Here is a 24,576-nt window from a genome sequence, read left to right on the forward strand (position 1 = left end):
TCCAACTTTCATATGCGATTCTTGCATTCTTGTTAGGAATTCAATTCGGAATTAATTTTCCAAGAGCTTGTGTACATTAGCATTTTCTTTTCGTTAATTTCTTATGTTTCTTCTTTGCTAGTAAGGTGGCATATCATGCGTTTTCTTGCGAGATATGTTCGTGATTTGTATCATCTTTAGTTATACAATCAAAAACAGGTGATAAGTTTTCCATGATTCTTATTCTGTCCCAAGAAAAGTGGGTCAGCAGATAAGTTGTCAAAGGTGAGAGGTATCTTGGCAATTGAAAAATTGAACCTGTTTTGCCACTGTTTCCAACAAAAAGAGACGTTTGATGTGGTGTGAAATAGTTTTACTGAAACTTCTTCCTGCAAACCAATGGAATTGTTTCTCGTGGACCAAAGGTTTTTAAGACCGGCCTTTTTTCTTTTCCATTGTTTTTGGCTTTTACAGCATGAGAAGGGTTAAAACTTTCCCCTTGTTTGATTTCAGAACTTGCAGACTGGCGAAATTTCAGTGCAAGTTCAGGACACCCTCAAATTTTTTCATGGTCATCGAACACCTCCTGAATTTAATGGTCATGAACAACTTGGTCCCATGAATTGTACTGATCATGGACGGACACCCAATTGTTGCAGTGTAGTGATGTGGTACCGGCCCCGATAAAAATTCAAGGTTAATGGAGGTGGAGTAACTTTAGTCTATGTTTGATGGCTTTAGGCCTCAGATCTCAGAACATCAATAAGAACATTTAAAAAAAAAATGTCAGTAACACCTGAACGAGTTGAACGGGATGTCTCTTTGCTGGTGTCAGTGAAGGCTTTACTGACAAATTCGTAGCTTAATAAGCAGCAACCTGAATGACAGGTCTGCAAATTATTCAGTCCCAAGCACTAGATGATTGATTTTGTTGTGGGAATTTTGTTTGCTACCTCTACGGGCCAGCAAACTCATACATCCACGTCATTTTTCCATGAAATGAAATGTGTTTGCCACGATTTCCATGTTCTTGGTTCCACCTCAATTTTTTTTTAAATCTATATCTAAATATAAAAAATTTCATTTCTTTTTAAAAATGATATTTTGGTTTTAATCAAAATTTAAAAACTTTAATTCGACTTTTCTTATGAAAAATTTATGGTTCAATGAAAACAACAATGAGTGTGACCATTTACTGATTAGGTAAGCTTATGACTTGAGAAAACAGGAAGTCAAGCGCTCTCTCTTCTCATCCACCGCCAGATGACAAGGCTTAACCCCATCCACACAACTCTCATCCAAAGGTCTCATGACTCTCTCTCTCTCTTTCTCTCTCTCTCTCTGGGGTGATGCATCTTTTCTGGAGAGCTGTTGGCCTTTTTTTTGTAAGTGGTGCTGCTACGGATCTATACCGGTGAAGAAACAGAACAACTTCACTTTCTTTCATCTGCAACCATCAAAAGCAAACAAAGTTCGACGAAAAAAGTAAAGAAACCCTTTCGAGAAAAAGCTAACCGCGAAAAGCATTTGATAAGAACGTAAAAGATACAAAAACGGGGATCGAAACTTGCATCCCAAATTGGCGACTACAGTATCGGCCGATTTATAAGAAAGATAACATTATATTTCATGTTTAGTATTCGCTAATCAAGGCTCTGTTGAAAAGACATGACCAATATTATACTCAGCAAGCTCGGATCCGATTCAGTTTCATGTTTCTTTTAAATCTTCATTGTGTTCCAGTGTCGAGCATTCGTTGAAAGGAACAATTGTGTTCACAAAACATACGTCCTGAAACCACTTTTAAATTCAAATCGAACGGTAAACTTTACCTTTCATGAAACAGGAATATGGTACTTTTGAATAATTATGTATTAAGAAGATGATATCTTTCTTAGAATGCTTGTATTGGTATCTGGATCCAAACTCAAGATTTGGATCCTTGCACGTGCGGATCCGTATCCATTCACCCCGCCTGCACCCGTGTGAAGCTTCCCATCTATACGTCACTCTGGGCAGGCAGACCGCACTGACGCTTTTGCAAAAATGAAGATCTTTCTCACAGAACAGTCCACGTGCACGTGTTCCTGCACGTGCATGCCACGAATCGTAAGAGCCAATGTTCAAACGATGAATCTCTAGAACACCTGAGAAATAAGCCTCCAGCGCTAAGCGCAACATGTGGCTCGATCTGAATTATATGATACAAAATGGCCCTGCGCGTTACATCTGTGTTAGGAAGACTAAGGGACTTGACGTGGGGGCGTTACAGCGAGTCACGTCTGAGAACACCTGCAGTGATGGAACTTGACGTGGTTTTCCGTAAGAAGACCGAAGGGAACGTCAAGTCGGAGTCCGGAAGAGTGTGGGTCCCACCTGGACAGAAACGGCCGGACGCTTTCCCGAAAAACTGATCCTGGCGCCGGAAACCGCCACGGAGACCTGGTCTCCTCGTTTCGATGAAAAGTGAGTCAGACATTCGGGACAAAGTTTTATTCAATGCGAACCCGAAATGCCTCCAATGCTTTCCATAAAAACGATTTTTGAATTAAAGTTGGCATGTCGACCGATTGCAATTGCACGGAACTACATATAATCTTCCGGACAAAAATTGCATATAATCTTTAATAATCGTATAGTTTCAAGGATGTTCACATATTTGGAGCAGAATGTAAACCAAGAAAAGTAATGTCCGAATCAAAATTTGAAATCCGATTTCACAGTTTGAGTTTGAGCTTGATATAGGTCCAATCTTTGAAATCGAATTTTAAACGGAGTCCAGCTGACTTTAAAAATGGAAGGGTATCAAACATATGATATTTATTTGACCTTAAATGATGTCTTATGTATATCTGAATCTAAATTTGATCTAATTTATTAATTTAATAATCTATTTAAAAAAGAAAACAGTTTAGTTGGATATCCAATTCAAGTCAAACATATTCAAGTGAGTGAGGTTTGACCCACCATCCGAATAAAGTCGAAGTCTCCACCCAACCCCTAATTAGAACTGAATCATCCAATTAATTTTGGGTCCCCCGTGTCAATGGTACGTAAGGTTATAATTTTACCCCCCTGACAATCAAGTATGGTATCTAATAATTGGATCAAGATGACGTGAAAATATAGTTTCAATGAATGTTAATAATACCCTTTATAGTAGTATGGCCTAACCTGTGTGAAAACTGCACATATCTAACTTTAGGTTGCTAAATAATAATTGTAATGAGAATCGAACTATAACTGCCCACATCACAAGCAGTGCCGACTCCACCTTGTCAATTCTTCTTCCACGTAAAGACCACTCATTTATAAGATGAGAAGAAACCATCGTGCAAGGATGACGAACATTTACTCAATTGCTTAGGTCCGAGAGCATCTTGTCACAGGAAGCGAGACTTTTCGGGCAGCAATTGAGTAAATGTTGCTCTAAAACAGCTTTTGAGAAAAAAAAGGAAGGGCGTATTTTGTTTGGATGATGGCCTTGTAAAAAACTATTTTGAAGATTTTGGTTTTGTGAACAAATTTTTTAAAATTTGGTTTGTATGTTGGGATGGTAAGTTTAAAAAATTGGTTTTATGAAAATTAGCTTTTTAAAAACTTGCTTTTAATCAGTTTTGAAAAATGGTTTGTGTTTGAATCGTATAACCAAGTACATGCTCTTTTGTGAATAATCTAGGGGATGTCATGTTATTATTAACTTACTTTGAGAAATGGTTTTTGTCACAATGGAGTTTTGTTAAAACTTGTCTTTTGCCATCTGATATCTCATAAACGTTTGTTTGGTAGCAAAATCATTTTTTCCATCCGAAACAAGGGCCCAGGTTATTCAATCCCTTTCTAAATTCTGAAAAAACCTGGTTTCAGTGTCATCTAAACACTTCGAAAAAGCTGTTCAATAAGCAAAAATGTTGTTTTGCTCTAAAAAAATTGTTTTAGAGTGTCATCCAAACGAGAAATTGATTTTAACGAGACTTTCTGCCTGGTCAAGAAGATGTCAATAATTTAAACGGTGTTAAGACGGCATTTATTCATCACAAGTTAAGAAAAACCTCTAGGTAATGCTTCATGGTGAAAAGCGAAGAGCATGTTGCTTTGGAGAAATTTGGTTGTCTTATATTTTAAAAAGGCTTTATTTGTCCTGGGTTCACAGCTTGTTGTTTCAATTGATTCGTTAATACCAGTAATTCTAAGTAGATTTTATGGGAGTGTTGGCTGGAAGCTTCTTAGCTTTCCAATGGATGAAGATCCATATATCATTCGGTTCCTAATTATCACCTGTCATTTGGTGAAAAAAAAAAAAGGAAGCAGTTGTCAGTAACCAAAAATATAAAACTCAGTTCAACTTACATGATTTCTACGCCGTCTCACTTTCCTTTTTGCTACTCGTTTCATCATCAACACTGTCACTTTATGTCAACTAGATTGATACCGATGAGCATATGTGCACGAGAGAAGAGCAAAAAGAGGCCAAAGTGTAAAGTGTCCAATCCTTGAACGCAGTAAATTTTTCAAAGAGTCCAGTACAAGTCCATATACTAATCAATTTGTTCATAGTTTATATTTTCATATAGTGTTTATATATATAAGGAGATATTGTGTGTTAACATCTAAGAACACCAATGTTCTTACTCAAAGAAATATGATATTGTAATGGATACCATTTCTAGATATAACAATCACAATAACATAGTTTTCTTGAAGTGTATGAATGTTAGTTTTTCTTAGACTCTGAATGTTAGAAGGATCTATTTCAAGAACTTAATATTTTTCTTACCGAACATCCTCTTGCCCATTCTACTAATTAGCCAACTAAGTTTGTTTTGCTTGAATTTCATCTTGAAGGCAGCAAATTGCTTTGTAGAAATTAGTGCTACGAAGTCACAATAGCGTGTCCAAACATTATACTGTATTCGTTTCACTGCTACGAAAATTATGTGAACCTACTCATCAAACATGCATTTACGCAACTCAAAACCGACATGAGTTCAGGTATGCATGACCATCAATCTTTGTCAAAAATCTACACCAAAGACTGTTCATAAACTATTCCACGCGGGTAATCAATGAATGAACGAAAAAGATTAATGGTAAAGAATATATCAGAAACAAACAAGGAAAAAGACTGTTGCATCTGCATGAGCAATAAGATTTGAGAAAGCAAGAGACCAATCTGAAGCGAAGAAGCCAGTTTCTGAAGTGGGCTTATCCACAAATTGCGTTTTCTTTCGTTCGGATGCGAATGACTCGATGCACCAGTGGATCTGTGCATTTTTCACCGCTGCAACTGTTCACTCGCGGTCTGCGAAGAATAATATCTCAGTCGCGCCCTTCCACGAGGCGGTGATAAGCTCCTCCTGTTCACCTTTTCGTGCCTCTGGGACCCAAATCCACCTCAGAAAGCGGGAAGCCGACGGACGAGTAGAGTAAGAAGGAGGAGGTAAAATTTTTTGGGCTTCAGCTTCACTGTGTGGAAGAATAGATTCGCCATTTTTTTTTTCTTCTTCCTTTCTTTGGATGCTATTCTTTCCACGATGAGTCAGACCGCGAGGAAGTAGGGGGGCGGGAAGGGGCCGGGCGCCATTATCTTCCACCGGATAAAAGAAAGTTTGTATAAAAAAAAAAACAAAGAAAGAAAAAGAAAAATCGGAGACAGGGAAAAGGTAGATTGCACCAGAAAAGAAGAGAGAGAGAGGGGGCGCAGGAGAAAGAGAGAGTCTCTGAGTGTGTGTGCAGTGAGAAAGCATGGCAGTTTCGTACGGATATGATTGATATCTGTTTCAGAGAGCAGAAGAAGAAGCTTGCATAGCGAGAGAGCCGGCATCTCGCCGGTCGGAATTCCGTCCTTTGGGCGATTCCGGAGGCCGGGAGAGGAGTAGTAGGGAAAAAACGATGGACGAGATGTACGGGGCGGTCTTTGCTGTGGATTATTCGGACAACACCGAGATCGGGTCGTCTGTGTCGCCGGAGAGCTTTGTGTGCGCGGGGGAGTTCGCGTCGCCCTACCCGAGCTACTACCCGTCAGCCGGGTCGGAGTGCTGCTTCGGCGAAGTGATGCCCTCCTCCTCCGCCGTCGCGGTAGGGGCGGTGCCTCCCGCGGCGCCGGTGCCAGAGATGTCGGCGTCCCCGTGCTTCGCGGGGGAGGAGGCGAGGGGGGCGTGCGCTGGGGAGATCTCCGCGGCGATGAAGGCGAAGATCGCGAGCCATCCTCGGTACCCGAGCCTCGTGGAGGCCTACATAGAGTGCCGCAAGGTAAAAAGGCCGGAAAGAGACTGCTCATCAGATGATTTCGCCGCAGAATTGCGTCGAAGAATTCGACGTCGGAGTGAAACCTGCTTGCTTCTGATACGTCTTCTTGCTTCCTTCTGCATCCAATATCATATTCAATATCATCTTATGTCACGAACAGCAGATGGGATAATTCTCATGTTTCTATATTCTGCATCTTCTTCATCCTCATCAACGTCCTACCATCTCCGTCTTCTAGACTTCTAGTCATCCGTTTGAATCATGACAAAAAATTGCCCCGCAAGAATTTCCGCTGAGGTTCATCCTTCAATTGTTTATTTTCCCTTCGTTTTTAGAAAAATACTGCGAGAAGTAAGGAGATTTCTCTGCATAATATTGGTCTTCTTTCCTTCACAATCTGATATCCAATATTTGCTGTAGAAATCAGAGAAACTGCGACTATTTTCTTTTCTTGTTGCTACGAGAAACCAGCAAATCGTTCTTCGTGCTGAGTTTGAGTGTTAGCACTTTTATCATCCTCTCCTCTTTCGCATGACTTTTTCCTGACCTGGGTTGTTTGTCAATTTTATGAACAAGACGAGGAAGATTTATACTTTAGAAGTCTTTTTTTTTACCATTAGAAGTTAAGTTGACCAAATATATTTGTCTTCCTTGATGAAATCTAATGTTCCTGCATGGTGGGTTCTTATAGTCTCTCTTTCTGGACTTTCTCTTTGTCGATTTTCGTCTTCAGAAGTTCCATGCTTTCCCTGAAATAATGAGTCTCCGAGAAACTTCATTCCTTCGATCTGTTTTCTGTTAAATCTCTTTATTTTTCTTTTCTTGTCGACTTGTTTTACATCGGATGTTTCTGAAGTTTCGCTGTTTGCAGTTCCAGCTGACTGGAAATTACATTCTTTTGTCCTGTCAAACGATTTTCTATTATCGTTTTTCCTTCTTGAACTTAAAAACTACTGCTTGTAAATAGTTGGTGGTTTTGTGATGCACCTGGACTCCCGCAATATCTTCTTGTGCCATAGAAATTCTCGATCCTTGATGTTCTCCGTCGATACGTGGTCGTTTTCCTTTGCGATACTGCGTTTTTCCAAATTTATTCGACCAATTTCGTCCTGGCGTCGTTTGGCCATTAGTAGTTTCTGTCCGGTCGTCGCCGGTCGACTGCGTCCTACTTTACTCTTTCACTGTTACTGTATCCATGAATGACCGTTTTCGTCTTCTTCCCATCTCCCATCACATCAAATAGACCTTCAAAGTTTCTATTAAATGAGAGAAAAAATGGAAAAGAAAGAGAGTGAGAGATCGAGTTTCAAAGCGTACGTCTTTTCTGAAGTCTTTTCTTTCATTTTGACATTTTATGCTCTCTGTTTTGCTTTCTTGCAGGTTGGAGCACCGCCGGAAATAGCGTCGGTTTTGGAAGAGATCCGGCGAGAGAACGATGCCAGCAAGGTCAGTGCAGCCACTGGTTGCTTCGGTGCCGACCCGGAGCTCGACGAGTTCATGGTAAGCGTGATGGCCTTGCTGCTCTTTTTCTCCAAAGAGCGACAAGATTAACAATGAAATAGAGAGGTGATTTTTTTTTAGTAGCTTTTCTGGTTGAGGTCGTTTATACTTTGTAGCCTCGCGCCGCTTATCCACAAAAAATAAGCATATATATATTCGTTCATTCTCTCCATCTACCTTCTGCCTGAAATGCAATTTTCAATGTAACTATCTGAGGCGGGTGCACCAAGATAACTTCGTTCCAGTAATTATTCTTGTTTAATCTTTTATTCTCCTTGGATTATTAGTTTATTGGGGTATCGTATTGTTGATAGGAATCTTACTTTGAGATCTTGGAGAGGTACAAGTCGGACCTGACTAAGCCTTTCGAGGAGGCAACCACGTTCTTGAACAGGATAGAGAGGAAGCTGAGGAATCTTTGCAGCGAAAGGACGCAGAGAAATTCCGGTTCAGGCATCCTTCTTTCCTTATTCTTCTCCTTCTTCTAGAACGTTAATTAAGTGTGCATTCCGTTTTTCATTAGAATTTGTTCTGTTATGGATATATCGTTCTGCAGAATCTGCAGATCTTTTCGTCTCTCTCTTCGCCTGTTCTTTTTTCTTCAAGTTCGATAATCGGCGTTTTTATTCTTCCTTTTTTTTCCATTCAAGGACAAGCGAAGTTGTTATTTCATTGTTGGAATTCACGAGGAAACAATCTCTCTCTCTCTCTCCATATATATATATATATATATATATATATATATATATATACATGTATTATATATAATATTGATCACAGTGGCAAAGGAAGGTGGGTTAAGTGGCAAGTGCAGTCTTTTGAAGGCAGGGAGTTTGGCGCTTTTGCGGTTCAACGCTGACTGGCAGAAGAGAGGAAGTTCGTTTGGTCTAATCTCGTTCCACATGGCTGACGATGAGAGAAAAAATCCATGCGCGTGGTAATGGCGGTGGGAATGCTGAAGCACATGATTCGATGCTTGCATTCGTAGCTCAGTACCCTCCTTCATAGGTCTCTAGCCCTCCTGTTCGAATTCTGTGATTTTCAGAAGTGAACAGTCAGTGAATACTGAGTGGTTTAATCCTTGTCCTTGTCAGCCAGCCTTACGGGGTGTCTTCTATCAATGGCTCCATCTCCTCTGCGTTTAGCTCCCTCGGCTGCATTTTATGTCATGTCAGAGGGAAAGTAAGAGTTCATGCCTGGGTTTTCAGCAGAGATCGGATCTCTCATAAAAGAAAATCTAATGGCCGTCGAGAAGAACCAAAAAGAGCTACAGGATGACAGACCTCTGGGTATATGGGCATTTTATTGGATGCATTTGGATTCTGGACCTTAAATATCTGCAAAGTAGTTGGATTATGAGAAACTGCATCGTTGGGAAGCAGGTTTCGGGCTACCCATACTGTTTTTCTGCTTCTTTTGTGGTTCTCAAGCTTCTGAAAAGAAGGAAAAGAACCAATACACAAACCTGTCATGCGTTAAAGCGTGTGTTTCCTGGTTTCTGCTTCTGAAACTGTACGACTCGTCTCGATTGTGATGCATTTTTCTTTGGAACCGAGCAGAAAAGATCTTGGAGGCGGGAAGGCCTATTTATGGGGACTTGTTTCTTGTTCGTTGGTTATATTTTCAGGTAAATAAAACCTTTTAGCATTTAGCCGCAAACCCATTTATTTTAGCGGTACTGAGGGATGGATGCTCTGGACTCATAAATTTCTTGGTGGCCGTGGTTAAGTTTGATTCATTTTGCTTAATTAACGAGTGACAAGACGGTTCGAGACTCTTGGTAGACCCTTCTCTGGCAAACTGCGCTCCATGGTTGTGTTAAGTGGGTGCAGAATTTATTTCTCTTGTATGTATCCCCATGTCTGTACATGGAGGATTGTAGCTTCTTTACTTGTTTATGGTACTTGTTCCTGTTGGGGAGCTGCTGATATAAAAGATCTACTCACTGTTGTCACCTGTGGGTACATTCTTGGCGTCCTACATGAACATGCTTTGACTGTGGGAGTGAATTCCTTGAATGGATGCCCTATATGTTCCTGCATTTCAAACCAAAACTGCTTTCTGAATGTGCAGCTAGTGATGGGTAGTGAGTCTAGCTTCCCTCTGATCGATTGCCATCCATTTGTATCTATCTGGTTTCGTTGTCGATTTCTTCTGGGCTTTGAATGCATGGGTAATGTATTACAATTTACAAGTCTGGTGCCCAAGACCTAGAACCCTACCCTCTATCAAGAAAGCTCGCCCGAAAACATTAAGTCAATGGGAGGTATTTTGAATTTTTTTCGACGTATTTGTCCTTTCTTTGCTTACTCTCTTTCCTTGTCTTCAGTATATTGGTATGCTTTCAACTTTCTCATCTGTGTGCACAACTGCTTTGAATCAGTCATTCGTGCCTCTTGCATGTTTTTAAATTGTTTATTCGTTTACAAGTTTTTTTTTTCTTTGCATTTTCTACCATTCCATTAACTGTGGTGCTGATGACGAACTTGTCACAACTTTCTTAGTTCACTAATTTAGTCAGTCGTGTCATTTTTCATGAAGTTTGGCTCTATAAAGTGTGCAAGTGCTCCACACTTTTTGCTGTACTTGGTTATGGGCACCTTTTGCTATGCTATTATTTCTTTTGCCTTTTGCTGTACATACGTTGGCATCTTGCCACACTGTATGACGTTGATGTTTCACTGGCAAGCTTGAGTATGTCTCTTTTTTTGAAACCAATAAATAATAAAATGTGCTGCATGGTTCTTCTACTATGTTTGTCATTTACTCTTTCATGTTTCCACTAGTAGCGCGACGGTGGAAATTGAGTTTTGTACAGAAAGAAAAATGTTTCTCTTGTGATTTTATCCCTCCAAAACCTCAACTATTGTGCAAAGCAATCTAAATACACGTAAGAAAAAATATTTCGTATTTTTTGTTTTTTGACTTTTGACTGGACAGACCAAAAGATTATTTATTAGATGTATTGGGTATTTGGTCTTCATTGAATTAATTCTTGCATGCATGCAATACTGGACATATTTGACCTTGCAAATAAGTATAATGGGCTATGATTATGGTTGAAAAGATTACTTATTCTACATTTTACATCAAGTAATTATGTCTAGGGATATTTTTATGATCTTATTGAAAATAGTTTCGAAATGGTGCGCTGGTGGTAAGACAGGAATTTGGAGGGCTTCAAGTTGATGATTCTGGGCCAAGCCCTCCCATTCAGTTGCCTGAGCTTTCCATGCTAAATTTGGCGGTTGTGATTCCTTTAATCAAGGAAAAAGAAAACGAAAATTGTTAAAAAGTTGGCTCATTGGGATCCGGCTATTTTGTGAGACTTGGTTTTGGATCAGGCTCTGGGTTTGGTCCTGGACCCAATCCATTTTGAATCGTGTCTGGTTTTTGTATTGGGATTGCAGACAACTTAATTATTAAGCTTGTGAACTCGAGTATCCAACTTCTTTCATGGTGTCGGTATGTACAAACAAATAGTTAGTTGCAATGAGTTAAATGCCAATGGAGTTTTGTGTTATCGATGGACGATCATACAGGAAATAGGATACTTGCTGGCATCCAGTGCGGAGTAATTGACACAATCACCTTAGTCAGGTGGATGCCAATGACTTAGTTATGGGCCCAGGACTGGTTAGGCGGCACTGATATTGAGAAAGGATGAATAATGAAGACTATTCATTTTCTGTGAAGACTCTTCTTTTCTTGTTTGTTTTTCCTATTTTTTGTGAGTTGTAGGTCTTTAACAGCATAGTAAGAATACTATTAATGAAAAATAAAGATTGTTCCTTTCATTTCCTTTTCTTCCTAACTGGATGGTCATCTTGTGAAGTGGGAAGCTTGCTTGGTTAAGCTCTAGAACCTCTTTAGAAAAAAGAACATGATTTTGGATATCCCCTTTTTCTCCCCCACTGAGAAATAGATGAGAAAAAATGATTAAGGCATACATGCTTGACTTGCAACATGACCGGATTCTTTGCAATGAAGTTGGAACTGAAGCAGTGGCAGATTGTCACTTGATCACATCAACGTCATTAAATCTAGTTTTCACTTTTCTTTGGTAATGTTCTTGGGCAGAAATTGGGAAAGACGTCATTATCCTTCTTCTTTTTTTATGGACAAGCATGTGGTGAGGGCAGAAGGCAACTAAATTATGCTAAATTACTTGCATCTGGAACGTCGTATTATACCTTGGGGAAGGGTATAATTTTAAATCTTTTATTAGATAAATATCAGAATGATCGAGAAACACAGTGTTGTGAAAAATCAGTTTGTGAACCGACTGATCCTGTCTGCAAATTTGGTGAATCAGCCGACTCACTGATCAGCTGAATTGATTGTGAATTGGCCAAAAATATTTTTAAAATCATCTACTAAAAAAAGTGAAAATGTGTAAAAATAATTATAAAATAAAGACTAGTAAGATGTATAAAAAAATAGTTAAAATTTGACATGTGGTATCTTTGAACTTGCCAAAGAATCAAATTAGATGGCCACTAATTTGATTTGAATCAGCTGATTTTGGTCAATGTTGGTTACACTGGAGAAACCTTGATTAATGGGTTATATCATGGTGGTAGACTCTGGTGTTTGCTTTACCCTTTTAATAGGTTTACACTGTGATTCTGATTATTTAATTTAGTTATGGTTACAAACCTTAGATTCATTATTTACCCTGTCGCATGTTGTTCTTATGAACTCACTTACTCATATATTGGAGTTGATGACTATGTTGGAGGATTTAATGCATTCCATTTTTCTGTAATTTGATGCATTTGTTGCATATAAATATGTTTAACTGACAGTACTGATTAATTCAACAAATCTGATGCGGTTTGTCAATATTGTAGATGAGCAGGCAGAGTCATCGGATGACGAATTGAGTGGTGGAGAGATTGATGTCCGTGATGCACCACTCCGTGGTCAAGAGCGTGAGCTGAAAGACAAACTCTTACGTAAATACAGTGGTTACCTTAGTAGCCTCAGGCAAGAATTCTCGAAGAAGAAGAAGAAAGGGAAGTTGCCGAAAGAAGCCACACAGACCTTGCTTGACTGGTGGAATTTGCACTATAAGTGGCCATATCCAACGGTATCAATGTCTATTCTGATCACTTGCAAACAATTTTGAGGGCTACTGATTTCTTTCTAACTGATTCTCCATTCTCCTGTATCGTTGATGTAGGAATGTTTCATTTGGAACTTAGATTGATTATATTTTAGTTTCAAGGCACTTTCAGGTTCCACTTTTTCAGTTCTGTGACCTGTCTTGGCAAGTCTATGGTCTGATGACTCTAATCTGTAATTTGGGATCTCATACTAGGAGGACCTAAGGATAGCTTTCTACTCTCACTCTTTGACTTTCCCTGGAACAGTAGGATGATTATTTTCTCTGTATTTTACTCTTTATGACATGAGCTCTGTTAGGCCAGTCAGGAATCGTTGTCATGTGTTTGATCAGCAAATCCTTGCTCGCTTTATAGTTGCCATGAACTTGTTGAACTATAAGCATGTGGAAATTTGCATGTTGATCATCAGATGGTTCATGATAACGTATTGATGGGATATTTTGGAGATAATCTTGGGAAACAGGATTGCTTCATTGGGTGTGGGCAGATACCAATTAGATACCCACTGATTATCCATCCTTTTGCTGGTATACTACTGGCAGGACCTCTTTGCATTGTCACAGCAAAGACGTTTTATTTGATTGGAACATTAAGAACAAGTCGGCTGAAAAAAAAATGGCAAACAACACTTCTTTTAAAAAATGTTGAAATGAAAAAAACGGACAAGTTTTTCTTTGTTTTCGTGTTTTTTCATGTTTTTTACATTTTTCAAATTACCAGCTTTTGATGTTCAGATTTTATTGTAAGTTTTTAACTTTTTTAAACCATGTCGGGATTTTCATTTCTGATGAATTATTCCCAAGAAAAACCTCATCATTTTATACCTGAAAACGAAATTTGTGGCAATGCTGTAGGTTATGAAAAGGTCAGTGCCGTTCAGGGTCTTATCAACTATGGCTTTTGAAAACTAGATATTTCAACCCTTTGTGTTTGCCAATGGTAAAAGCTGTCTATTATATGGCTTGTATTTGCCTCCTGCATTTGTTGATACATGAAATATCTGCCATACTTTTTCTCTTAAGATGTAAATGGTGTCCAAAATAGGGAAGGAAAAGCCATCACAGCCATCTTTACCCTGGGAAGACTGAAATATGGCCTTAATTCAGCCATAAGCAAGCAGTCATTCGTGAGGGTCTTGGCATGTCCTACTCTTCAAAGACCATGTGAATTTACTTACCTTTGTTTATCCTTTCATATCTACTAGCAATATGCTTGTGCCCTGCCGTCGAAAATCATAAAGGGTTGAACTTGTACTTGAGCTAACAACTAGAAATTTCCCATATTGACAAATTAAATAACTGTTTTCCCGTTGCAAAAGAGTATGAAATAACGTGGAGAGACTTTGTAAAGCTGCAAAACATATGTTCTAAAAAACTTGGTAGCATTTGTTTCCAAAAACAATGTGGTGAACTCATCGTCCGATACTTGATTCCATATGCTTTGTTTTTTTATCAGTTTTCAAACTTTGATTCACTCTTCTTCTGTAATGATGTGAAATTGGCCTTTGATTTACTGGTTTCCACCACCAGTTACTGTCCAAAAAAGGTAATAAATTAAAGTCAGTTCGTGAGAAAAAGTATTATCATCAGTAGCAAACTCTTATGTTAGTAACAATACAGAAAATAAAAGTGAAGTGCAGTAAAAATTTGGAAAGCAAGAGAGACCTAATTTCACATCTCCAAAATAATAATTTTAAAAAGCAAGCAATTCTTAAAAATTAAGAACAGCTTTTTGGTGTTTGGAGGAAAACCATTGGCTCCATTTTGAATGTAAGTCTCAAGAGCTTCTTTTTTTATGCTGCAGGAAGCTGACAAGATTGCACTTGCCGAGTCTACTGGATTGGACCAAAAACAGATAAATAATTGGTTCATAAACCAGAGAAAACGCCACTGGAGGCCATCAGAAAATATGGAGTTTGGTTTAATGGATAGTCTTTCTGCAACTGTCTGCGAGGTAGACTGAGCCATCCAACTTCATTTGTCACATATACCACATTTTTCAAGTTGTTGATTAATTCATTTTTCAACTTAGTATACTATTTTGAAACTAACATGATGTTATTAGGGCTCTGAAGGTTATAATTGCACGTATGAAGTATGAAACTTTCAGTTCTCATCTTTCTCAGAAGGGGACGATCCGAAGGTATTTGGATGCATTAACTGATAAGTGCCTATTCAGACCCATTTTCATCTAGCCCATTTTGCTTTAATTGTTATTTGAGCACTTTCTTGTGGTGGCTGCAAATATTTTTGAATGATTCCTGCTGGGTCAAAATATTGTTGCAACTGACGCTCGAACCAGGCGAAGCTTTCTGGTCGTTGTGTTCATCTTGTAATTTTTTGCTCGACCATTTGTGAGCTTACTTTCTTATCGACCTCTTTCCTGTGTCCAGGTTATGCTTAGTTCAGGTTTTGCCTATATGCTGTTGAGATCTTTTCCATGTTACATTGTCGGCTTCTGCAGAAAACCTGAATCAATCTCAAACCTGTGGGGAGGTTGGGCTTAAGTTGGTCACTCGCAGTCATTCAATGTGCAGTTGGGGTGTGTAATGAAAGAGTCCATTCATAATCTAATTGGCACTCTTCCAACTTGGCGTTCATTAGGAAGATGAGCAGCAATACTTGAATTTTCTTTTTTCGTGTCCTAGACATGCCGCCGTGCTGTTTGGTTTTCTAACAATACTTATGAGTTATGTTTGACATTCTTAGATTTCGCAAAAATAATGCGATTCCTTGACACATTAGTAAGGTTGACAATAATGCTCGATTTTTGTCTAAAGACTCCAAAACTTTTAGGCAGTTCTGGAAGAGGATTATTGATATACCATTTGAATACCACGTAGGTGTCATGGATTAACGTTCTTCGGCCGTGATCACTTTTGTGCTTCATTTCGATTTAACCTGTGGACAGTTTTCAATACTAATTTGGTCTTTTCTCTACCAGTGTGCCATGAACAGTGTTTGCTTCCTTCTCTCCATCTGAGCTCGATATGGGGGTTGTTGTTTTACCATTTTAATATTCAAGATACGTGTCGTAGGCCTACATTCTTCGGCCCTGATCATGGTAACGCTTCGTTACGGTTTATCTGTGCATGGTTCTTGATACTGTAGTTATGGTCGTCGCTATACCGGTTTGCCATGAACAGGGGCTGTTTTCTACGTATGGAGGAGGTCTGGTTGCCCTAAACCAGTTATTCCTGGTCATTCCACGCAACTTTTCCTTTCAGCTTCTTCCATCCCCTGGATGTGGACAGAATAATGACAACTAGGGTATGAGCGATGACATGCTCGCGATCGAGTAGTTGGGAGCGGAGATTTTGAAACAAGTGGGTCTCCCCGATCTCCTTCAAGGTATCGTTTGAACAGTGGTTCTGTAGACCCCGTATGCTGTGGTACTGTAGTTGGACCATGGCATCCTTTGTCTTCTCTGTTCGCAGTCTTCTCCTCCGGCACGTCGGGAATCGATCACATGGACGCCCGCAGTTTGCGCTGCGTAACTTTGCTTTATGTCCCGTCTGCGGGGTTTGACTGTACCTCGCTTCTCTTTTTATTTTCTTGTCGATAAAACTGATGAAGATGGCAATGGAGACTGTAGGGGAAAGGTGAATAGATGGAGGTGACAAGACGTGCGTCCTTGAATGGGTGAAGATAAAAATAGTTTGATGATGAAGAACCCAGGTGATGAGGTGTCGCGCATCTCTTGGATCTCTACGGTACGATCTCCTTCACCTCTCCATATGTTTTTCATGGTGTCCTGTGGACGCTTTATCTGTGGCTATTCACGTCGGTCCGTTGTGTCCTTTCACTTCCAGCCTTTTTTGGCTGAAGCCTGAGAGATCCATGGCTTTCTTCCTTCTTGAGTCCTACCACCTCTCAGCCACACTTCTCTCAGTGTGGCTGTGTAACGGCCTTTCTCTCGAACTTTTTAGAAACAGTCGACTAAGTTTTCGTGATGCTTCTATGTTGTTTACGCAGTTAAATGAAATAAATCTGCTTATGAATTTCAGGAAAACTTTGCTGACGCTCTTTAACGTTGCTGACAAAAAAAATTATATGAATATAAACATAAATATGCAATAGTAATTATTTATAAGCAAATCTCTTGTATGAAATGAATGTATGATGTACGTTGCTGGTCGCGCTCATGAGTCGAATTAATATATTATATCAATACGCCCATAAACTTCTCTACTTAGAAGATTGTAGCGCATATTTTGTTCAACTTCACCGGATCCACAACCTTAGCCTTTCTATGCAGTGGTGGGAAATAACTTCTTTACAAATTAATATTTAGTGAAACGGCCGGATCTCCCCGTTACGAATATGGGCAGCATTTTTCGCATTGAAATTGGATTTATTATTATGACGGTAAGCTTTTGATGCCAATTGTCGTTGGTTTGTTTTTTGTTCCCATGATTAATTCATCCCTTGGGTTTAAGAGAGAGACAGAGAAGATATTGATTTATGACAAAATGTTAAATATACTGGCACGAGCTGTTGGCGGACTTGTTACGTTCATCCGTTCGGTGAATATTAATAAAAACAAATGAAGTAAAATAATCCAATATTATTAATTTTGAGAAACTTGGAATTCTGAAAATCTCATCTGCCGACCGGGACCTCCTACCTTCGACAAGGAGATTTGATGGCTTTCCCTACCGTCTTGGTTCATTCCCAAGGGACGAAGTGGGGAGCCCAGGTGTCTTGGTGCACCAGCTTGGCCAGTAGCAGCCAAGCGACTGGTCTTTTTGCCGGGTAAGTGACAATGTCTCTCAACATTAGCACTGTTTTAAATAAGGAAGAGAGAGGGAGAGAGAGAGAGGACGAAATGTAATGTCATTCAAGACAAAATATATTGTTAAAGCGTCACAAAATGGTGTAAAAAGAAAAGATTAAAGTGGCATTAGAAAAAAAATACCTAAGAAGTCTAGAGCAGATAACATAAAGAAACAAAATACTTGAGCAGGAACAGAAAGCAAGAAGAGTAGTAGGGGGAGAGAGGACTGGGAGCTAGTTAGAGGGTCTGCAGTCAATGTGAAGGGTGAGATGAATATTTGTCTTGAAGATACATCCAATGTAAGCGACACTCGTTATGTTGCGTTCTTCTCAAACTCACCACCAACGGCAAAACACGCTAAGGCCGCAAGGTAAAATGCCAATCATGGCTGATTGATGGTGAAGGTGAAAAGAGAAGAAGCTGTCTTCGAGAAGAGGGAGATAAAGGGTGTGGGAGAGGGAAGGCAGGCCGTGGCAAGTAGCTAATAGAAGAAAGTGTAGTCGATAAAAAGGTAGTACCTCGACTCTGCAGCGGGGAAATGGAAACACAGGACAAACAAATTGGAAAAATTTCAATGGATGGTAAGACAAACAATGCTGAGTGAATCTGGAAATCACTTCCGGATGCCGAAACATCTTCACAATAGCAGGAAAAGAATGACACGAAAGTCATACGGCTGCTCTCTAAATGCAACATTATTTCCCATGGTCTATATATGCCACCAAACAACGCAAAAGCCATGATCTCCAAAGAGAACACCATCTCTTAGATCTAAAGATTGACACTCAAATAAAGATTAAGATACATGGGAAAGGGTGCAACCCGGATACAAGAAAGAGTTTTTGACTTCATTTCCGCTCCAAAACAAGGGAGTGTGTGTGTCTGTGTGCTTGTGTGCGTATTAAAAAGGCAATACCGTCCTGCAATATTTGACAACTTTCAGGGAAAAGTATTGGATTTCTTTATTTCTGTGCGAAGCTATGAGAAGCTTGGGCAGGAGGTCTACTGTTGTTGATGAGTTTACGATGGCAGCGTCCACCAGAACTTGTGATTTTTATTTTTTAGCCATAATTATTTTTGCACCAAGAAGCTGTGCCAATTCCGGTTATTGCGACGACTACCAGGTGAGTCGTTGAAGGTTCGAACCTTATGTTCATGTTTAACAAAGGTCGAAAGTGGAATAGCAATCCCAAAATTTGAATTTTGTCGCTCCTCCAACAATGCCCAAGTAAAATTATAGACTGATGAGGTGAATCTAGAATAAAAAAGTATAGATTTTTGAGGTGGAATGTGAAGTTCTTCTCAGATTGAAGTTGCATTTTGGGGAATGTGAGTTTAATGACAGAAAAGTTTACTTGCCTGTTGGGGCTGGGTTTTCGCTTTCCTCCCCAGGCTGCCGTGCAGGCTTGTGTGGGCAATTGCCCACATGGACGTATATAAACTTTTTATGTATTGGTGCCCTTCAAATATTTAAGATTTCTCATGTTAGTGCCATTCACGTGGGCGATCTTCGCGCTGTAGAGGAATATGCCCCATTAGAAGACGGGGAGTTTCTGGCTTCGCCATTGGCTTCACTGTTCAGGGACGACCCAAATCCTGCCTTTTCTGCATGGCTTTGTCCACAGCTTTCTGCCCCGTGCTGTGTTTGTTTCCCAATACTCCAAACAGCAAAATGGCTTGTTTTCTCGCTGTATAGTCTCACTGCAAAGCAGTCCTGGGCTCGATGTCTCCATGGTTTTTCTCCATTGCTGTTTGTGCCTCTTTACTTCTCTAAATTTCCTTAATATGATAGTTCTCTTATCTCGGAGATTGATGCGCACCTCAAATCTGTTTCGACATATTAATGCAAATACATGTAGTAAAGATACGGAAAACCATGTCGTTTGGAAAAGGAAACCATAAAAAAATTTTGTACGGACGAAGTTTTGTTACCGCAAGTGTGGGTGTTCTACAAAATTAAATAGAAAATCTCTCTTTCTTTTGAATCTTGTAAAGTGGCACAATTCAAGAGTGTAAATTCTTGGTGAGCCAGAGGTTAACTGCTTGCAAAATAATGAGGTTTCAAGCCTTTAACTCGCATTCCCCTTGCCTTTGAGGCCTTGGGCTGCCCAACATCAGCGAACGAGCATGCACATTCAGATTTATAAAGAATATCCAGAATCTTGCCAAAAGACTGAACAACCTACAGTCAACTAAGATGCACACGCACACACAGATACAGAGTTCACAACTCATAGTTTAACCAAATTGGGTTTGTCGAATGTTGCTTGTATGAATTGATGAATTGCTTAAATAGTTATAGGCATTATCTTTTATCAGTAATTTTTGCTGTCATTGGCGGTCAGCTAGCAGCACGGCTTCATGAATTTTTACCTGTACACAATTTCTTACAAGGATATGTCTGCTGCCCTGACTAGCTATTTGAATGCTTGATGCTCATCTACCAGCTTGGGCCGATAGCATCCTACCAGACTGCAAAAATGTTGTGTTAAACAGTGCAAAGTTTGTCTCCGATCGGTTTATTAACTATTGAACGTGTGAGGAACAGTATTGCTTCGTCTCCATCATTAAACTGTGATATCGGTAAGCTCAGACATGATTGTTGAACGACCTTTGGTCACATCAGTGTCTTATAAGTGGAAAGTGGCCAGCAAGGGTTGATTTAGCCTCGGGCTCAAGAAGGAATAGTGACTGGTCTTTTAAAATAATTTGATGCCGACGTTTAGTTTTCTTTTCCCCACCATCTTCCTTATGTAGACCATCAAACACAAGAAACATTTTTTCGATTCATTATTCTATCTCCATCAAACACCCCTGAATTTGAAAGTTAGACCAACAGTTTTTCTCCACCACTCTATTCCAGAATCATAATAATGGTTCATCAAACACTTCCTAGGGACATGTTTGATGGTTTCCCTAATGGATGAGGCAGATGCTGGAAGGGGGCCAGTTCCCATTCCAAAGCTTGGGGATATCAACTAAGTGCTGGCATTCAACTTGAGGCACTAAAATATGTCATACACTATAGAGAGACAAAGAATTGGAAAGGGGCTTCGACCTTCCACCATAGGGAAACATGTCTGATGGCCTTGAATTTAAGAGCTGAAGTGACTTGCGATACCTACTGTTGTGAAACCGTCAAGGCGTCAATATGTGTTCGAATCCAATCAGCTTAGATACGATGGTATCAAATGCGGACTTACATTGTTTGATGCACATAGACGAGCGACAAATATATCTCTCAATCAAGACATGGTTTTGGTGTGTAAAGTCGATGTTTTGACACTATTATCTTAGTCATTTTGATTTAAGAAAAAAGTGGAAAACCCCATTTTTTAAGTTGTAAAACAAAGCCGCTTAATATGGCTTTTCATTGTATCCGTTTTTCTCCATGCAAATCTGGCAGCAAAATGGAATATCTATGAACAAAATTTTACTGTTTTCTTGTCCAATGCTGGATGTGTATTTGTAGGAGCACACCGTCAGTTCAATTCTCATGAGAGTTATTCCCCCAGGATCTATGGGACGGGGGCATGTCTTCACATCCAGACCTTGATAGAAGCCTAGACGTTAGAGGCAACGGAAAGGAAAGAGAGAAGGGTTTTGGCTCATCAATCTACCCCCTCTTCTAATATGGAGCTATTGTCAGCCAAAATGCTTTAACGTTAAGACAATTGACGTCGAGCTCAATTGAGTCTTTCGGGTAGGGGTCGTTTGACCGAGTGACCAATGAATCTACTCATATATTGCATCTGATTCATGTGACACTGGTTCCATTATTCTATGAATCTACCTAATCTTTAAGTCAAATTCATGAGACACTGAGAGTGTTTTTTAAACCAAACAACTTAGAATTTATAGGACAATAAGAGCAGGGAATTTTAGCCCGTCAAAGAGCAGAAGAACTTGCACACAGTGCTTAGACCGATATTGATCACAGCAAGACCATCAGGATGGGATAAGGAGGTAAAGTGGATCAAGGATCAAAGTCATCTAAAATGGCCACCTTACATTTCCATCTTTAGTAATGTAAAATGTCCACCTTTTGTAATACTCTTCATCAGGTCTGCATATCATTGTACAAGTTCAATGCATCTTTTATCCTTCTTGGTCGAGATTTAACCAACAAAAAGCTTAAATGTTTTGACACTGGGATGATGTGCTATCTTAATAATATTTTTAACTGTCTAAAATATACAATATCAAGTAAACTAAGCATATGAGGATAACACAGATAACTGTCATTACCAGGGCTTTTACAGAGAGGATGCACAACTAAAAGTATCAGCTATAGCATGCAGAAAAGCATTCTAAAAACTACCATCAAAGTACTTGACATAGAAAATAGTAAATTCACTAACCTCATTCAAGGGATGTCAATATATCTTATTTGGACCGGATATCTGACCAAACCGTTTCAAAAATTCAGATACAAAAAAATATATATATATCTAATTAACAAATCAGATTGGATACATATTTAAGAAATGACCTTTGATCGGATTTGGATTCGAATATATATACACGTCTCATCGTATTCAGATCCAGATCGGATTTAGTTTTGAATAAATAACTTATATCCATTGGTTTTACTTTTTGAAAATCATCTAGATTCGAGTAAATGGTCGGATTCGGATTTGGATATGAATGAAAAAATCAGATTCAAATTTTGGAATCAGATTTCATATTCAATTCTGATAGGCTTTTCTTTATTGGTATTCGAATCCGAATATGTGAATGCCTGAATAAGTTAACATGGTTACTGGTATACCGGATTCAAATTCAATTTGTTGATTTCCCAACACCAACAACCATGATATAATTGCTTCCTAGCCAACGTCTCCATGCTTTCCCCAAAAAAGCCAAATATAGTCAATCCCCGGTGTGCATGCACCGCTCGGCCTTATATGTTCCATGTTCAAAGACTCGAGTTCATTGCTTCTCTAATTTCATATTGTTGACCATTGACCACAATGATAGCTTCAAAGCTAAAGAAAATATGAAAACAAAAGCCACACAAACCTTTTGTTTTGATAAGATCTATCGGAGGTGCTTCTCAATTTCTAACAAATCCCATTTAAAGGCACCGAGAAAAAGAAAAAAGATAACGCCAATATCAGTTGCAAGGAAGAAATCTTGTATGCAACTCCTGGAGCTAGGCATTTTCTTCCAATGGAACAAACAGAAAGGGTCTGACATTCTTCTGCAATGACATAAACTTTACATTCATGACAACTTGAGTTAATTGTTGTCATATGACTATAGTCGCTCTATATATTCAATTATTATATACATTTATAATATATATAATGGTTGTTTTCCACACATTGAACACATATATTAAGTTATATAAGACATTTAAATATATTCTATAATATGAATTGTATAATAATTTGCCTTACATTACACGATTAGTAACGTCGTTGCTTAATTGCGCCTAGAGGCACACACTTACTGATGTAACATAAAAGAGAACTATGATCAGACTACAGAATATCAAATTACGCTATGGCTATTTTAAAAAATTGCAATTAAAAAAATGAGGAAAATGAAATGAAAATAAACTATGGCAGTTTCCAAACTATAATACCAGGAAAAGAATCAGTCAAGATTCGTTCTTCTGATTGGAATATCTTTATCTCTATCCTCCAAATTGATGTCAATCTAATGTAGCTATATTTTTCAACCTTGAGAACTAAAAATTGTAACTGAACGCGAGCGAACCAAGGAAGCAGAATCGACTTTTTTCTTTTGGATGCCGGCCCTTTGAGCCAAAACGAAATAATATATATAGCAATTTCGAAGTCATTCCCGTGATGTTATCACATGCCAAGTAGCGACTAATTTACTAAAACTCGTCTCTTGTTTATTATTTTAAGCTTCATTATTTGCATCGTATATTAATGCATCCCATTAAGAATTTCTTGAAACATACACTAATCAAGCTTTATGGGGTGGATCATATGACGTTCTTCAAGTGGCCTGACTTTCTAACAACAACTCATCTTGGGTACAAAATTTCATTATTTTCTGATTTATAGAAGTTTCTCCACGGCGGAGCTAGAATTTTTTAACTGAGAGTCATTTGAAAAGGGGATATGTGTTTGGTGTAGCTAATGTGAGATGTCGTAACGATAGTTTTTATGGCTAGTGTGGGCGACCAAGTAGCTCCCCTGCTGGGTCAGCTAAAAGCAATGAAGAAAAGGCTCGGGGACCAGGCTGACATGACTTATGCTCCAGAACCCGGATTGCACGAGCCCCAAGGAAGACCAGGCCTAAGCCTGCTCCCATTCATGCGTCTCCAAGCTCGAAGATTCAAGCCAGACCGCGTCGAGCCAACCTCAACCTGCAGTCTGCTCTACCTGACCAATGCTGCCCATCAACATCCTGCCCTTCTGCATGCTGTAACTGGATTCATCAACCTCTTCCTTTTCTCTATCAAGAATTTCTCTTCCTCTCGCTCTTTTACTCCAACAATAAAAACCAGTAGCCCCAATGGCGTCCATTTCCATGATCAGAAGAAGCTAGCACCAACTTTGATAAGATCAGAGAATCTCTGCTGGTTCTGCACCATGAAGGTGCTTGGCGATCGACCGAATTTCGAGGTACCCGATTCTCTGGGTGCACAGGGCTGGAGCCTACGGGCGTCTGGACTCTGGCCACCACCCCCGACGAGAAACAAGGAAAGGAGCCATGAAGAGGGCTGGCCAGATCTGACTTGAAGAGCAGGGGTTGCAGGAGCCCTGACAACAGAAACAAGAACAAACAAAACTGCAGCAGGAGCAGGAGATCGGCCTTTGCAAGCAAATCCTTTCCCATGCAATTGTCCTTCACTGATGTCACACTCCCCTCGCCCTCTGCCAACTCTCTTTACTCGTATCATCTCTCTCCCCATGTAACGTGAACCATGGTGCCTGCTCATGGATTTGTCCACTTCCATCAA

The 24,576-nt window shown here is 39.4% G+C and overlaps 1 protein-coding gene across 5 annotated transcripts; it reads left to right on the forward strand.

Moving 5' to 3' along the window:
• The first annotated feature begins 5,447 nt into the window (after positions 1–5,447).
• On the forward strand, positions 5,448–15,766 carry LOC116264211 (homeobox protein knotted-1-like 6). 5 transcript variants are annotated; one of them, XM_031644302.2, is made up of 7 exons: positions 5,450–6,231; positions 7,609–7,728; positions 8,043–8,181; positions 12,582–12,820; positions 14,661–14,810; positions 14,932–14,999; positions 15,250–15,756. In XM_031644302.2, the coding sequence occupies exons 1-7, from the start codon at positions 5,872–5,874 to the stop codon at positions 15,284–15,286; spliced, it is 1,113 nt and encodes a 370-aa protein (XP_031500162.1). In that variant the 5' UTR covers positions 5,450–5,871; the 3' UTR covers positions 15,287–15,756. The 5 variants fall into 5 exon arrangements, with proteins under 5 accessions (XP_031500160.1, XP_031500162.1, XP_031500164.1 ...); XM_031644304.2 differs by having other exon boundaries at positions 5,452–6,231; positions 14,922–14,999; positions 15,250–15,757; XM_031644300.2 differs by having other exon boundaries at positions 5,448–6,231; positions 8,043–8,175; positions 14,932–15,766.
• The last annotated feature ends 8,810 nt before the right edge of the window (positions 15,767–24,576 follow it).

The sequence above is a fragment of the Nymphaea colorata genome, chromosome 11 (genome assembly GCF_008831285.2).
Source record: "Nymphaea colorata isolate Beijing-Zhang1983 chromosome 11, ASM883128v2, whole genome shotgun sequence".
NCBI lineage: Eukaryota > Viridiplantae > Streptophyta > Magnoliopsida > Nymphaeales > Nymphaeaceae > Nymphaea > Nymphaea colorata.

Coding starts and splice junctions, on each gene's coding strand:
- LOC116264211 (XM_031644299.2), top strand. CDS start 5,872: ATGGACGAGATGTACGGGGCGGTCTTTGCTGTGGATTATTCGGACAAC. Junction 7,729..8,042: donor CGGAGCTCGACGAGTTCATG/GTAAGCGTGATG, acceptor TATTGTTGATAG/GAATCTTACTTTGAGATCTT. Junction 14,811..14,931: donor TTTCTGCAACTGTCTGCGAG/GTAGACTGAGCC, acceptor AGGGCTCTGAAG/GTTATAATTGCACGTATGAA.